This window comes from Carcharodon carcharias, chromosome 15 (assembly GCF_017639515.1).
Source record: "Carcharodon carcharias isolate sCarCar2 chromosome 15, sCarCar2.pri, whole genome shotgun sequence".
NCBI lineage: Eukaryota > Metazoa > Chordata > Chondrichthyes > Lamniformes > Lamnidae > Carcharodon > Carcharodon carcharias.
Window position 1 is genome coordinate 129,865,740 of NC_054481.1, and position 17,863 is coordinate 129,883,602.

Consider the following 17,863-nt stretch of genomic DNA (forward strand, 5'->3'; position numbering starts at 1 on the left):
GGTTTATCAGCATCAATGGTATCACTCATGTGAAAAATGCACCATATCATCCTTCCTCAAACGGACTGACCAAAAGGGCAGTTCAAATGTTCAAGGCGGGCATGAAAAAGCAAACTGGTGATTCCTTGGCCACCAAGCTAGCCCGTTTTCTTTTTCATTATAGAACTACCCCCCCTACACAACAAGCGGGTGTTACACCTGCAGAGTTATTGTTGAAACACTGTCTCAGGATGAGATTGACCTTAATAATGCTGAATTTAGAGGGGAAGGTGGAAAGGAGTCAGGGAAGCCAGAAAACTAGGCACGACTGCATAGTTGTGAGAGGAAATATACCATAGGAAAGTTGGTATACGTGAAGAACTTCGGGGAAGGACCAAAGAAGTTATCGGGTGAACTAAATGCAGTGACTGGACCTTTATCGTTTCATGGGGGTGGGGTGGGGGGTGGGGTGGGGGGGCGGTTGTGGGGTCGGGGGGGGGTGGGGGGGGGGCGGTGGGTGGAAGGCCAGATCATTCGGAAACATGTGGATCATTTAAGGAAGAGAGAAACAAATCACCAAGCTTTTGCTCCACCAGTGACCATGACTGTGTCTGCGTTTCCTGTTGAGGATACTCAACCCAGGACTGACATGTCTGATGTTCCTATAAGAGTTGAGGATACAGAACTGCAAGTGCTTAATGGAGCACCTGATGTTCAGGCAACTCCAGAAAAGCAGGTTCCTGACAAAGAATCTGAAGTTGTGGAGCTGCGACATTCCACACGTACCAGGAAACCACCTGAAAGACTGACCTTGTAAATTCCTTACCCAGTGTAAGTATTAGTTGTCTTGAAAAATGTGTACTTGTAAATATAATATGTGTAGCCGAGTTAAAGGGGGAGAAATGTAGTAATTATCATTTTATTTAGTCTGTAATGTAATAATACTTGTTAAGGAAGCTCACATGATTTGTAGTAACCAATAGGAGAATAGTGCGGGCTACTTCAGCAGTCATTGTAGAGATGGAGTTGGAGTTGAAAGCACATATATAGTTGCTGCTGAGTGCATTGTAAATAATCTTAAAGTTTCCACCCAAGAAGTGTCTGCAGATCAACTCTATCATTAATAGCACAACTCAGCCACCCTTCAACACAATCCAAGTATTATGGTTACATTTTCCAAACTTGCTGGAAATACACTGTACACGTATATCTCAATAACCAGAATTTAAGGAACTGAAAAAATTGACTTGCCAAATCTCAGCCACACACACGCCCTCCTTTCACTCTATTTCTTCCTTTGTATTGCCAGTAAAATAAGAGTTCCTGATTTTGGCCATACCATTTCAAGAGGAAACAACAAACTGAAGTGAATTGTTGTCATATCTGGTTTAAGAGTGGTCTTGGCAACAGCAGAAGCCATCCTATAAACCTAATACCTAAAAAAACAGCTGAAGCTCTATTTATAGAAGGGATATTCCTCTCAAAGCAAATTACCTTTCCTTCCAGAGACCATCACAAATGGAAATTAAAATATTTCATAAAGATGAATTACCCAGTGAATTGAAATGAAAAAAAAGTTTGTAGTGATTGATAAACTCCAGAATTACACTCGAATGAAGTAAGAGTTGATGGCTAGATGCCATCTCTGAATCCCCACTATTAATATTCTTAGGATTCCAAGAAACTTAATTGAGTCAGCCACATATAGACTTGTGACTACAAGAGCAGTTCAGAGACTGGGAATTCTGCAGAGAGGAAATTGCCCCCTGATTAAAAATTTACACAAGCTTACTCCAAATGTTCAGGTGCTTTCTGAACAAATTCCATGAATAAATTAGAGCATTAAATTCAACATGTTTATTATGCTTCTTATTTCTCATGGACTGCAGCGGTTCAAGAAGGCAGCTCACCACCACCTTCTCAAGGGCAATTAGGGATGGGCAATAAATGCTGGCCTAGACAACAAAGACCATATCCCATGAACGAATAAAAAAATTGTTAGTGTAGAAAGCCACTCATAATCACAGCTTTCAGTGGTGAGAATTACAAAGTAGGCATATTTCACTTCTAAAGATTATTCAGAGTACGGACCACTCATCACAGTATCGTTAATTAACCAAAACACAGAACTAAATGTGAACCAATGTGTAAGGGGCTGAAGCTACAATCTCTTCCATTCTAAATCATCCTCAATGGTACTTGGCTTAGCATATTTTGTCTCTGACATAACATGGATAGGCTCACTCTTATCCCTTACAATTTCTGAATGCTTCCCAAGATTCTTCACCCAATAATTATTCTTTTATCGCAGCTGCTGCTTTTCCCTGTGTTGCAAATATCTAGTTCATGGTTCATGTTAATATTTTAGAGGTAATGTTTAGTTCTGGGCAGACTGAAAAACCTGTGGGATCAGGCTTGGTCGCATCTGGAATTTAATGTGCAGTGTGGTGTGTTTGACCGCAGTTTGCATGTTAATTCATATTTACCTAATATTAATTCTGAATATTAGAGTATAAGATCGATATTGTAGATTGTTTTACTTTTCTGACTTTGTATAATAAAATTTATTTTAGTTGTTTGGTAGTACAGAACTTGGGTATAGCTTAAAAAAGAAACATGTCTAAACTTTTCATCTTGCACTCATCAGGGCACTCGCAAGAATACCAATATAAGGGGAAAGTTTACACTGTATGTGAAGAGAGTGCTGATTGGTTGGCAAATGGCGTTTCCATGGAAAATGCACTAGTGAAGGTGGCTGACAGTTAACTGCCAAGCATTGTTTGAAATTTAAACCACGCAGCTTGACCCTGATTGCCCTGAGGAATGAGTTAGCGAATGGCTGTCAATTGTTTTATTTAGCTGAAGCAGGCACAGTGTTCTTTCTGTATTAATATGTAGCTTCCAGTTCACTCAAATACGCCACACTGCAAGCCTGCCTGACAACCTTAAATTGGTTGTCAGTGTAATTCTTGGCACATTGAGCATTATTTAGCAAAACAAAAACAGAATTACCTGGAAAAACTCAGCAGGTCTGGCAGCATTGGCGGAGAAGAAAAGAGTTGACGTTTCGAGTCCTCATGACCCTTCGACAGCTTATCGCAGAGAGGAACAGAACTTCTTCAAGGAGGTAGGCATTTCTTGAAGAGCAGTGGCAGTCAATTAAACACAGAGATAAAAACAAAAAAACTGCAGATGCTGGAAATCCAAAACAAAAACAGAATTACCTGGAAAAATTCAGCAGGGTCATGAGGACTCGAAACGTCAACTCTTTTCTTCTCCGCCGATGCTGCCAGACCTGCTGAGTTTTTCCAGGTGATTCTGTTTTTGTTTTGGATTTCCAGCATCCGCAGTTTTTTTGTTTTTATCTCTGTGTTTAATTGACTGCCACTGCTCTTCAAGAAATGCCTACCTCCTTGAAGAAGTTCTGTTCCTCTCTGTGACAAGCTGTCGAAGGGTCATGAGGACTCGAAACGTCAACTCTTTTCTTCTCCGCCGATGCTGCCAGACCTGCTGAGTTTTTCCAGGTAATTCTGTTTTTGTTTTGGATTTCCGGCATCCGCAGTTTTTTTGTTTTTATCTCATTATTTAGCAAATGTTGTCCAATTGCAGAATCACTCATGTTGCTACTGCATAGTAGCAGCGTGAAACAGCTAGCTTCAGCTGTTGCTCAAATTGCATCTGCAGTGGGTAGAATGTAAGGATGATGTCTAAGTAGGTTTACCCTCATGTTGGTTCTGTCACCATTTGCCACAGGTCCAGTCTTGCAGGTATCTCCTTCAGGATTCGGCCAGCCAGGTCACTGGTGGTGCTACCAAGCTGCACCTGGTGAAAGGCATTGAATTCCCCCCATCCAGGGTACATTCTGTGCTGTTGCTACTCTCAGTGCATCTTCCAAGTGGTGTTCAAGATGGAGTAGTACTGATTTGTCAGCTGAGAGGGGATGGTAGGTTATAATCAGCAGGAGATTGCCTTGCCTCTGTTCAATCTGATGCCATAAGACATAATGGAGTCAATGTTGAGCATTTCCCAGGGCCATTTCCTCCTGATTGTGTACCACTGTGCTGCCATTGATGGTGGGTCTGTCTTGCTGGTGGGACACAACATACCCTGGGATGGTGATGGAAGAGTCCAGGATGTTGACTGTAAATGATGATTCTATTTATGTCTTTTGCTTAACTAGTCTGTGGGGAAAGCTCTCCCAAATCTGGCACAAGTCAAAAAGGTTAGTATGTAGGTACAGCAAATAATTAGGAAAGCAACTGGAATGCTATCATTTATTGTGAGGGGGATTGAATGCAAGAGTAGGGAAGTGATGCTGCGGCATTGGTGAGACCACATCTGGAGTACCATGTACAGTATTGGTTTCCTTATTTAAGGAAGGATGTAAATGTATTGGAAGCAGTTCAGAGAAGGTTTACCAGACTAATACCAGGAATGGGCCTGTTGTCTTATGAGGAAAGGCTGGGCAGGCTAGGCTTGTATCCACTTTAGAGTTTAGAAGAGAAAGGGGTGATTTGATTGAAACATATAAGATCCTGAGGGGTCTTGAGAGGGTGGGTGTGGAAAGGATGTTTCCTCTTGTGGGAGAATTTAGAACTAGGGGTCACTGTTTAAAAATAAGGAGCCGCCCATTTAAGACAGAGATGAGGAGAATTATTTTCTCTTGGAGAATTGTGAGTCTTTGGAACTTTCTTTCTCAAAATGTGATGGAGGCAGAATCTTTGAATATTTTTAATGTAGAGCTAGATAGATTCTTGATAAGCATGGGGGTGAAAAATTGTCAGAGGTAGGCAGGAATGTGGACTTGAGGTTACAATCAGATCAGCCAAGATCTTATTGAATTATGTTCATATGTGATAATAACTGACAGTAAAACGATTTAGATTAATGTAATGATATAAAATGTTGCTGATATAACAGGGTAAACCGTTACTTATCGTTTATCCAAGTGTATCTGAAACCTTTTCATTGTTAATTTGCTTCCTGTGTTTGTATGGAGTGTTCCACTGTGCAAGGTGGAGGAACTGATCATGTTTGGCCAGAATTCATGTACAAATGTCCACATTCCTGAAGATGTCGCTCTTTGTCCTGCTGTGTGTTCCCATCTCTTCCTGCTCCAAGTTGACATGTTGCCCACAGTGTGCCAACCGTTACTCCCCAGGAGGAAGCCGGAGCTGCCAACAGCAACGCAACCAAGTGACCACAAAGCTAAGGAAGTGATTACCCAAGTACAGAAACCCATGGGCTGTTGTGATAAAATGTTTCAATTGCTCTTGTCTCCCTATTTTGCTGGAAGTGACGCAGCCCAGCTGTATCTTGTCCGGAAGTATTGAATACAAGAGGAGCTGTTTGAAAGTGCAATTATCAGCATTTAGATACAGCCCGATTCGGAGGTAGGAGGTAGAGGCAGCGCGGACGTCCTGGCTGGTCTGAGTGGAAGGGTTGGTCGCGGGAGGCATCGCGTCAAAAGCAGCTAAACTCCGACCTGGAACAGCTCGGGAGCGGTGTTCCCAAACACTGGGGAGAGATAGCAGCTGGCAGTGCCAGTAGGTTGCCAAATAGAGAAAAAAAAAATCTGGATATACAAGTTTCATTTTCCGCGATGGGGTTTTAAAACAAAATATGTCTTGGACAGAAAAAACAATCAAGGGCAGGAAGACAGGAATCTGAAATGATTAACGGGCTTTTCAGTAGGAATAGTTCAATCGTGAGAGTTAATTTGAACTCGGTGCGTTTGCCTAAACTGGTCGAAATCGAATTGGTTTACCAGTGGCGTTTAAAGTTAAAATTAGCCCCAGTTTGGGGTAGCAATAGGTCAGACTGAATTATGTGTATTGTCGTATAGTGGTATTGTCGCTGGACTTCTAAATCAGAGACCCAGCGGGTTCAGATCCCGGTACAGTACATGATGGAACCTGAATCCAATAATAATCTGGAATTAAAAGTCTAATGATGACCATGAAACCATTGTCCATTGTTGTAAAGACCCATCTGGTTCACCAATGTCCTTTAGAGACTGAGATCTGCTGCCTACATGTGACTCCAGACCCACAGCAATGTTGTTGATTATTACATGCCCTTTACACAAGGGAAACTAGGGATGGGTAATAGATTCTGGCCTGGTCAGTGATGCCCACATCCCATGAATGAATAAAAAAAATATACTTGTAGGATCTGCTATATGCTGGTTAGGTCGTTCTGTAAAAGAGCCTTTTTTCATCAGCATTATAAACCTGGTACAGTAGCATAGTGGTTATGTGACAGGACTAACGAGCAGGTAAATGTGAGTTCAAATCCCACTGTGGCAGTTTGTGGATTTGAACTTGGTTAATTAAAAATAAACTGGAATTAAAGGTTAGTATTAGCAATGGTGACCATAAAACTACCAGTTAAAACCCAGCTGGTTGACAGCTATCCTTATTTGGCCCAATGTTCCATTTAAACTGCGCAATGTGTGATTGTACAGAAATTGAGAATGTGCTATGTGGCTTTGCGTGAATCTTAAAGGGACCGTGCAAGTTGTTGAACTCAATGTTAAGTCCGGAAGGCTGTAAAGTGCCTAATCGGAAGATGAGGTGCTGTTCCTCCAGTTTGTGTTGGGCTTCACAAACATTGAAGCAGGCCAAGGACGGACATGAGAACAGGATGCCATTCCAAAACAAAAACAGAATTACCTGGAAAAACTCAGCAGGTCTGGCAGCATTGGCGGAGAAGAAAAGAGTTGACATTTCGAGTCCTCATGACCCTTCAACAGAACATTCCAAAACACCATCCTGTTGCAATGTTTATGAAGCCCAACACAAAGTGGAGGAACAGCACGTCATCTTCCGATTAGGCATTTTACAGCCTTCCCGACCTAACATTGAGTTCAAGAACTTCAGACCATGAACTCTCTCTGCTATCTTCACCCCCTTTTTAATCCTTTAAAAAATTAAAAAAATTTTTTTATTCATTTATTCATCGGTTTAACCCCTTTTTTACCCATTTTTAAAATCCCCATTTCTATCCTTTTTCTCCAACCAACATCCCCTCCCCCCACCCACCCAAAAGGGCCATCTGTCACTTGCTCTATGTTGTTCTTTCAGAGCGCTGAACCTTGTTCTGCTATTAACATCTTCTGCTTTCTTACTTTCATCCTACTGTCAGCACCTTCTTTAGTCCTCGCCACTACCATTATCACTCCCTTTGTCTCATGTCCATGACATCTTTGTCAACCTCTCCTCAACCCCCTCCCCCCACCCCCCACCTATCACAGTGTGCTTGCACACGAACGGGGGAGAGACCTCATTGTGAATGCGACACAGCCAGAGTGAGTGTGGGTATTGGCAATTTGGTGCACAGTGGGAATTTGGTGCATAGGGGAAGATGTGCTCTTTGCATTTTTTTCTTTGCTATCCAACTTCTTAAACCTTCAGAGAGTAGTCTTGTCCTGCTGCAGCAGTAGGGGCTACAAGGGAAAGTAATGACTGGTAAGAAGTGGGTAAAGTCAGATAAGTATTTACTACTTTTATCGCTTATAGTTTAAGGTCTGTTTGTGGTTAAAAGTTTGCATATTCTGTAGTAACATGGGTCAGGAAAGAAGGGCCCTAGAGTAATTGATTTAAAATGTTTAATTTAAAGGGATAAGTCATGGCGGAAGAGCTCAAAGCCGTGGTGTGCTCCTCGTGCTCCATGTGGGAAGCTGGGGACATTTCCAGTGCCCGGGACAAGCATGTGTGCAGGAAGTGTGTCCAGCTGCAGCTCCTGGAAGCTCGGGTTTCAGAGGTGGAACGGCGGCTGGGGACACTGTGGAGCATCTGTGAGTCTGAGAGCATTGTGGATAGCACGTTTAGAGAGGTGGTCACACCGCAACTGAAGGGACTTGAGGAAGGAAGGGAATGGGTGACCACCAGGCAGTCCAAGAGAAACATGCAGGTAGTTCAGGAATCCCCTGGGGTCCCACTCACAAATCGGTATTCCATTTTGGAGGCTGATGAGGGTGCTGGTTCCTCCAGGGAGTGCGGACAGAGCCAAGCTTGGAGGGAGATCATGTTGGAGTTGTATTGAACGTTGGTGAGACCACAGCTGGAGTACTGTGTGCAGTTCTGGTCGCCACATTATAGGAAGGATGTGATTGCACTGGAGGGGGTGCAGAGGAGATTCACCAGGATGTTGCCTGGGATGAAACATTTAAGTTATGAAGAGAGGTTGGATAGGCTTGGGTTGTTTTTATTGGAGCAGAGAAGGCTGATGGGCGACCTGATCGAGGTGTACAAGATTATGAGGGGCATGGACAGGGTGGATAGGGAGCAGCTGTTCCCCTTAGTTGAAGGCAGTCACAAGGGGACATAAGTTCAAGGTGAGGGGTAAGAGGTTTAGGGGGATGTGAGGAAACACTTTTTTACCCAGAGGGTGGTGACAGTCTACATTGCATTGCCTGGGAGGGTGGTGGAGGTGGGTTGCCTCACATTCTTTAAAAAGTACCTGGATGAGCACTTGGCACGTCATAACATTCAAGGCTATGGGCCAAGTGCTGGTAAATGGGATTAGGTAGGCAAGTCAGGTGTTTCTCACGTGTCAGTGCAGACTTGATAGGCCGAAGGGCCTCTTCTGCACTGATTCTGTGATTCTATGATTCTGTGATCACTGACCTTGTATTTTGCTTCACCTGCTCTACCCCACCTTAATATAAATTCCATCACATTTCTACTTCTCTTTAGCTCTGAAGAAGAGTCATACAGACTTGGAACGTTAACTCTGTTTCTCTCTCCACAGATATGTCAGACCCGCTGAGCTTTTCAAGCATTTTCTGTTTTTATTTCAGATTTCCAGCATTGACAGTATTTTGCTTTTATCAGAAGATGGAAGGAACATTGGTCTGGCCTACAGAGCTACAGCAATATGATTGACTCTTAATTGCCATCAGACACGCATGGTGTATTAAACATCAGGGGTATTTGAAATGCAGTAGGAGATACATGGTTAGGGAATTACATGAACAAGCTTTAATGGAACAAATAGTCTTTGCTCCTTCTTAGCTGCTGAGGGAGCTAAGGAGGAGACGAGGGAGTAAGAATAATGCAAAGTTGGCACTGAGCATTAGTTTCTTCTCCCTTTTTATAATGTCAGGGAGTTCTTACGTCATCATTGTGCATGTGGGATTGTACATTAGCGAGCACACGAGAATTGATGAACGTTGTTAGCATTTGGTTGTCCTGAAGTGGCTTTCATTTGTACTGACTTGCCTTTATCAGAAACTGTCCATAAGGGACATTTCATTCTGCCCTGAATATAATATGTGAATCGTAGAACATCATCATGCATCACAAATCTGTTGTGGAGCAAATCATTTTTGAATCAGTTGAATGTTTTACCATTTATTAACTGGTGGTTTTGTGTCACTTTTCTTTTTCAAGGGACAGCATGGAGTCCGATTATAATGAAGCCAATGAGTCTTCACCGCTAAACTTAATGCCACGGCACAGAGAGCTCATACCCACCCCATGTGGTCCAGTAAGTCTGACATGTTTGTACTGTTTGCAACTTTGTTTTTTTGAGACTGTGACATCAGCATATTCAGTTAACATAATGGGCTGAGTTTGTTTATAGGGCATATTCTCAGACAGTTAATGCTTTCCTTGGTGAGGCGCCAACACCTACTGGAGTCCTTGTTCTCTCATGATGTGTTACTTTTTCTTTTAACTGAGAGACTGGTATGGATTAAGGCGGGCTGAATTTCAGACATATCTCAGTATATACATTATACCCAGAGTAGGAATCTTAGTTTATATTCAACAGTAATATTTTTACCTTGATGGTCATTTTCAATTTAAGGAACTTCTTTAGGGCCTCCTTTCAGGTGCTTATCATACTGGGTTCTGAGTTCACCTGGCCAGTGTTGCCTTAGCTTTGCCTTCATTGTGCCATAGACGGTTATCCTGCTGCATGAAAAAAATGGAGCCTCCATTTAATATCACTCAGTGTCCTGGACAGTAAATGTGACTGTATGGTGAATCATTAGTACAATATTATGGGCATAATTTTGCCCTTGGTGGGCGTGTGGTACCCACCGGCTCGGCGGCGGGTGGATAGCCGACCCCCACCACCGAAACGGGGCCTGCCGCCATTTTGAGTGGGCGGGTCAATTAAGGCCCACCCAGCGGCCTGTCTGACGGGTAGTGCTATGCGCTCCCTGTGTGAGGGTTGGGGGGTGGGGGGTGAAATCCCCAGCTGTCAAAGTGCGCACTGCTTCATGAGACAAAGTGCTGTCTAAGGGAGATTAGTGACAGTGCAAAAAAACTTCAAAAATAGAAAAAGTGAAAAATTATTAACATGTCCCCCTCATGTGACAATGTCACACGAGATGGGACATGTTAATAAAAAGGACATAAAGTTTATTAAACATTTTATAAATGGACATGAAACCTCATCCCGCCAGTGGATGAGGTTTCATGTATTATCAGGAGTCCGCTGGGGCTTAAGGTTGGACGGGCAGGTCCTTAATTATCTTAATGAGCCTGTCAATGGCCTCAATTGGCCATTGACAGATTGGCGGGCGGACAGCCGATTTCGCTGTTCGCCCGCCTTCCTAAAAATTCAAAGGGACCAGGATGTTGCGGGGATTCCTCCCAATGTCATCCCGTGTCATTTTCCCCTCGGCAAGCGGGCCCCGCCCCCAAATCGCCGATGGGAAAATTCTGGCCTATACTTCTCTCACACATGTCATAGCTGAATGAATGAAGTGTTCACTATTTATGCTAGATCAGCGATTTAGAAATGTGAAAGGAGATTATTATTTCTATGATGTGATTGGCTGAATTTCTGACACTCCTGCCGTAGAATTTCACATATTGGCTACAAGTGAATTGCAAACAGTCCACCATGTTTAACAGTAGTTTTTTCTTCATGATAAAGCGTTTGGAAAATGTTTTGTCTGAAAATAAGCATCATATATGTCACAGTGAACATCACACATAAGGCACATGTTGATTTTTCATTACATTGCAAAGAATTACATTGAATTTCCAGCACAGAAAGAGGCCATTCAGCCCAACCGCTCTATGCCAGTGTTTATACTTCACATGAGCCTCTGTCCATCCTACTTCTTCTAATCCTATCAGCATATCCTTCTATTCCTTTCTCCCTCTTGCATTTATCTAGCTTCCCCTTAAATGTATCTATGCTATTTGTCTAAGAACTTCTTGTGGTAGTGAGGACCACATTCTAATCACTTTCAGGTTAAGAAAGTTTCTCCTGAATTCCTTTTTTGGTTTATTAGTGACTAGCTTATACTATTATTTATGGCTCCTAATTTTGGACTCCCCAAAGATGTTATACAAGTATATAAAAAAGAAGTGAGTAGCTAAACTAAATGTTGGCCTCTTAGAAGCAGAGACAGGAGAAATGATCATGGGGAATGAGGAAATAGCAGAGACATTGAACAAATACTTTGTGCCTGTCTTCACAGTAGAAGACACAAGTTACATACCAGAAATAGAGGGTAACCTAGGGGCTAAAAAATAGTGATGGAATTAAGGTAATTAATATCAGCAGAGAAAGAGTATTGGAGAAGTTTGAGGGACTAAAATCTGATCACGCCACAGGGCTTGATGGCCAACATCCTAGTGTTCAAAAAGAAATAGCTGCAGAAATAGTGGAAGTGCTGGATATGATTTTCCAAAATTCACTTTATTACAGAATGGTCTGAGCAAATTGGAAGTTAGGAAATGTAACACTGTTATTTAAGAAAGGAGGGAGAGAGAAAACAAAGCTTTAAACCAGTTAGCCTGACATCAGTCATCAGGAAAGTGCTCGAATCTATTATTAATGCTAAAGTCTTAACAATGCACTTTGAAATTAATAGTATGATCAGACTAAGTCAACATGGTTTTACAAAAGCAAGTTCATTTTTGACAATTTTACTAGCGTTTTTTAAAGATTAGCTAGAAGGGTAGTTAAAAATGGAACAGTAGATGTAGTATACTTTGATTTCCACAAGGCGTTCGATAAGGTGCCACATAAAAGGTTAATCCTCAAAATAAGGACTCATGGAATTGGGGGTAATACATTAGCGTGGATGGAAGATTGGTTAACAGGCAGGAAGCAAAGAGTAGGGATAAACGGGGCTTTTTCAAGTTGGCCGGCTGTGACCAGTGGAGTGCTGCAAGAACTAGTGCTAGGGCTTCAGTTATTTACAATCTACATTCATAACTTAGGTGAAGAGATAACATTGGTTGATGATGTGAAGCTAAGTGAGAATGCAGGCTGCGGGAGGACACAAAGAGGCTGAAAAGGGATATAGACAGGTTAAGTGAGTGGACAACAAAGATTACAGATGGAGTATAATGTGGAGAAGTGTGAGGTTATTCTCTTGGCCTTAGGAATGGAAAAAGAGAATCTTTTTAAAATGTTTGAAACTTGTAAATGTTGATGTTCAGAGGGACTCGGGTGTACTCATGCAAGGGACACAGAAAATTAGCATGCAGGTACAGCAAGGGTTAGGAAGGCTAATGGCATGTTGGCCTTTATTGCAAGGGGATTGGAGGACAAGAATACAAAAGCCTTTCTACAATTGTACAGAGCTTCTATGAGACCACACCTGAAATACTGTGCAGTTTTGGTCTCCATATTTAAGAAAGGGTACACTTGCATTGAATGCGGTCCAGCGAATGTTCACTAGGTTGTTCCCCAGGATGAGAGGGTTGTCTTATGGTGAGAGGCTGAGTAACTTGGCCTATATTCTTTGGAGTTTAGAAGAATGAAGGTGATCTCGTTGAAACACAGAAGATTCTGGAGGGGCTTGACAGGGTGAACACTGAGAGGTTGTTTCCCCTGGCCGTGAAATCTGGTACTTGGAAGTGCAGGCTCAGTTTAAGGAGTCGATCATTTAGGACTGAGATAGGTAGAAATTTCTTCACTCAAAGAGTTGTGAATCTTTGGGATTCTCTATCGCAGAAACTTGTGGATGCTCCATCGTTGAACACACTTAAAGCTGAGATGGACAGATTTTTAGTCTTCTTAGGGAATCCAGGGATGAGGGAAGCTGGTGGGAAAGTGGAGTTGAAGCCAAAGATCGGACATGATCATATTGACTGGCTGTGTTATAAGTGAGTGGAGTTATTTTTAAAAAATCCCACAGGGAAACTTTAAACAACTGTCACAACCTATAATTTTAAGTGTTAGCTAGGGGCTAGTTTTCACCCCACTTCTTAAATGCTCTATTCAAAATAATGCAGATGCACTCTATCTCTCTTACGTATCAAAACTAGTACACATCAAAGCATCCAGATTAGCTGGCTTTAATCCACTTAAGACACACACGCAGCCTAAACCTCTATTTTAAAAGAAAATATTTTCCAATAATATTATATACATTAATAGCTTCATGACAAGTAGAGCAGGTTCGAAAGGCTTTATGGTCTAATCCTGCTTGTATTTCTTACTCTTCTTATGTGGAACCATCTTTACATGTCCCGTATCAAACTTCTTCATAACTGTAAAGACATTCATTAAGTTGTGTGTTTCCAAGCAAAATAGATACTGCTGGTTAAGAATAAACTTCAAGTTTATGTGATATAGAGAAAAAAGTATCTTTTCACACTCTCCTCACAGATGAAACAATGTTCAGAATTATCCTTCTTAGAGAAGTCATTCGTCACTGCAACAATCCTCTCTCTCTTTGCTGTGTCAGCAGTTACAATTAAAAGTATTATAAGTCAGGTTAAAACTGACAGTACAGGTCAAACTCAGGAAGACTTCACCATCTCAATGATACAGCTCATTGGAATAGGTAAGATCTATTCAATTAATTAACTGTGAATGTGTGAAGATGCATTACCAACTTAAAACAGTAGATGAGAAACTACTGTGAGTAATATTAATAGATACATTTTAATGCGTATGTATGAAATTCCTCTATCTGCTTTTTTAAAGCAGGTCTTATTTAATGGGTTAAAATTTAAATTTTACATGGGTTTAAATGACAGTTTCACTAGCAGTGATTTCTAGGTTTGTGCATTTTGTTTAACTGTCTAATCATACATGATGATTTTTATTTGTGATTTTGAATCACATTCCACAATTTGATTTAACATCAAAGTAAAATACTGCAGATGCTGAGAAGCTGAAATTGAAACAGAAAATGCTGCAAATACTCAGCAGGTCTGGCAGCATCTGTGGAGAGAGAAACAGAGTTAACGTTTTGAGTCCGTATGACTCTTCTTCATAGCTAATGAGAAGTAGAAAACAATTTACTTGCACAATACAGTTTGTTGTTTTGTGAAAACTAAAACTCACTGGCCTTACGTATGAAAAGTAATTACAGTGGTAGTGTAGTGACCTATGAACTCCTTATGTTCGAAGCTGCAGCAGTAGCCATTGCTGCATCAGCTGTATTATTAAAAAAAACTTAAAAGTGTAGTCTTGGCAAGTGTAGTGGATTTCTAAAATGTTGAAGAGGGTTTGAACTTTGACAGTGTAAAATTCAGTTCCCTGGTAAAGGTCAGGGACAAGCGTGGGAGATTTTGATTTTTGACACTTTGCTCATGCTTTCTGTAACAATTTGAAGGGTGTGATTCAGAATCTGGAGCCAAAACTAAAATAGTTGTTACAAGTTGCAATTGACTCTTGACTTATGCACCATTCTGAGTAATACTAATTGACTATAACACAAAAATTCTACACATATGCAGGTGCCATAGCTTCTGATGGAACATGACTCCTTCCTCAGAGATAAATCAACAAAATAGTATGTGTTCTACCAAAGAGCCTCCTTGAAAACTATTGGTCGCTTCCAATTGAAACAGAACTTGAGTGTCAATCAAGACAGGAATCACAACTCACGAGCTTATTGGCTAAGAGCCAAATTAGCATCACAAGACTGTCCTAAATTACTCAAAGATATTAGATTAATGTTCAGAATAGTTTCCTTGTAGTCAATTTTCAGAATAATTTTGTTTTAGTTAAATCTTCCAAATATCAAATCTTATCAACAATCAGGAATGTGAAAACATTTTCTAGCCGACCTACTGTGGTTTCTTGGCGTCGTTCTTGCATTCCTCAGGGTGGAAAGTCTTTATGATGGCATTCGTGAATCTTTTAATGTCAATATGGATGAGAATGAGAGATAAGTGCACAAAGAAATAGAAAGTTCTTTTCATTCCATGCTCATTTGGAACCCCCCACCCCCCTCCTGTACCAGCTTACCTGAGGAAAGATAGGAGCTGGGAACTTTACAAAATCTAGGGCTAAAAATTCATCAGCGTCCTTAATTGGGTTTGGGTGTGGCAGTTTGTGACCTGCCTGCAGTGGTTCCATTGGAGGTTGGCACCACGCGAACTTGGTGCTGTCTCCTCATTAACACGAGTGAAGCATGCAGTCGAGTGTGTCCTGTGTTGCAGGCTGGCTGCACACACAATAGAGGGCCTGAGAGCATTGAGGCTACCTCCAACTCTTAAAGGCAGTCTGTCCTTCTTAAAGGGAAACTGCATTGGAGCACACAAGTCTGAAAACAGCTGAGGCAGAGGTATTCTTGTAGGAAGGCGGTGCTTATAAGTGCAATGTATGAACACAGAAAAACTCAGACCTCATTTTAAAAATGTCTCATTTGAAAGATGACACCCCTAACAGTGCAGGGTTGCATCAGTACTGCACTGGAGCATTGGCTTGGACTGTTGTGCTCAAATCTCTGGAGTGGGACTTGAGTTTTAAGAAAGAAGCATTTTGCTGAGCAAACAGTGGTACAGGCTGTGGTTGTGGGAGCACGTCTAACTCCTAGACAAGCCACGGCTGACACATGAGCAATAACACTTCACTGTTGTTAGTCAAGGAGAGCAGCTCTTGTCCTCTGCTGCATTTAGATATCAGCCAACCTATAATGCAAGCCCATTTCTTAATATACTGATTACTACTCAAACTCTGCCTCCCTGCTTCTATCTCCCCAGTATTCTGCTTTTACTATGTGTTGCGTGGAACTTTCCAGGAGAATCGGCAGGAGCTAATTGCATTTATTCTATCCATTTTACTCGTGGTGATCCGATCCGTGGTGAACTTTTCTTCAGCAACACCAAAGGAAAGAGAAGAACTGAAGGTGAGTGTCATGAACATGTTCTGTGCTGTGTGCCTATTGCTTCCGCTGAGTAATTAGAGTGGAATTGTGGACAAGATCAGATTAGGCAAATCTTATTTAATGGCTGGGAGCAGGCTTGAGGGACCCTGTGACTGACCTATTCTTGCTTCTATTTCTAACATTCTTTATATTATGTTCAAGACCGTGACTTCGAAGATCTACCTAATGTGTGTGCTGGATGCACTGATCAGTGCTGAGTTGAATTCTTCGGTATATTGTTATCATTGTTATCAGTTGTAGTCACTGTAAGTGATAGAGAGTGGAGTTGAGCAGCCTTTCTGGGCATTTCTCCTTGTACAAATACCAAATACCATTTCTCACTGACAGACTGACAGACATGACTGGTCTGGAGTGTTTAGCATTAGACTGGAAAATCTGAGGCAGAAGAATCTGCTCCTTTTCGACATAACGTTCTACAATATTTCAACACCAAGGTACAGTCCACTTGGAGTTACAAAAATTCTGACAATGTTCAAATCCAACAGAAGTCCTGAACCTCTCAGACCTGCCCCCACAACCCCATCCTGCATCACTGGTTTTTGAACAAAATGCTCTTTTCCTAAGAGAACTGTTAACTTTCATCATGTTTATTTGACCATTACTTTGGGTGCTGATGCCGGACTCCACTGGCGATTATTCGGGAGCCTGGATAATTTTAAGCTGCTCTGTGACTCTCTGCAAGGAACCTTTCAGATAGAAAATCCCTTCCCGTCCAATTTATTGAATTTTAAATAATTTTAAAAAACGTATTAACTTGTTTCGGGCTAATAACTCCTGTGGCATTTATAGAAGTGTGGCAAAACATGAGGACGATACCAATCGACTGCAACAGGACATAGATGGGCTAGCAGAATGGACAAACAAGTGGCAGACAGAAGTTAATACAAAGAAGTGTGAGGTGATGCCTTTTGGCAGAAGCTGATTGACAATAGCAGCAAGACTAGGTTGGAGAAGCTGGCGTTATTCTCCTTGGAGCAAAAGAATTTGAGGGGAGATTCGATGGAGGAGTGAGTACAAGATAATGACAGGTTTTGATAAGGTAAACAAGGAAAAGCTGTTCCCATTAGCTTATGGTAAAAGGACTAGGGGACACAGACTTAAAGTTTTGGGCAAGAAATGCAGATGGGATGTGAGGACGAGCTTTCGTTACGCAGCAATTGGTAATGACCTGGAGCTCACTGCCACTAGAAGGGTGGTGGAAACAGAGACAGTGAATAATTTCAAAAGGAAGTTGGATGGACACTTGAGGGAAATGAATTTGTAGGGCCACAGGGATATAGAGGGGAAATGGGACTGACTGGGTTGCTCCACAGAGAGCCACATGGACTGGATGGACCGAATGGCCTCCTACCGTGCAACAATAACTCTATGAATCTTAGAATTGGAGCAGGAGGCGGAATTTGGAGCAGAATAAATCCTGCTGTGTCTTTGCCCAATTTTGACACCAAATCAAAATTTTGACTGGAATAAAGGGGTTGGGAAGGGTGTGGGTTGGGGCAACACAAGGACTTCTTGTACTCAGCCTTCTCCTGTGACGATGACACTAGGATACGCATGATAGTGGACATCCACCAGTTGTGTCTCAGTTGTCCTGTCACTGTGCGTGAAACAGTATAGAGTGTGTGCAGACACTAAGAACTGGGGAAAATAGTTCCCACTGCTCCCCCACCCTCACCACAGTGGCTCTGGTCTCTGCAGCAATGTGCCTCATTGACATTCCTCCACCACCCCCCCAGCTAGGATGGCACTTCAGTTATGCCAAAACAGGTGCTCGATATG

General features: G+C 41.9%; 1 protein-coding gene across 3 annotated transcripts in view; it reads left to right on the forward strand.

Moving 5' to 3' along the window:
* Positions 1-5,128: 5,128 nt before the first annotated feature.
* LOC121287745 overlaps positions 5,129-17,863 on the forward strand; it is a 32,272-nt gene continuing 19,537 nt past the window's right edge. For 2 of the 3 annotated variants that reach the window (XM_041205636.1, XM_041205638.1), the window contains exons 1-4: positions 5,129-5,372; positions 9,375-9,471; positions 13,570-13,747; positions 15,900-16,045. In XM_041205636.1, the coding sequence (XP_041061570.1) occupies positions 9,382-9,471; positions 13,570-13,747; positions 15,900-16,045 (414 nt within the window). In that variant the 5' untranslated portion in view covers positions 5,129-5,372; positions 9,375-9,381. The other variant, XM_041205637.1, reaches the window with a different exon arrangement.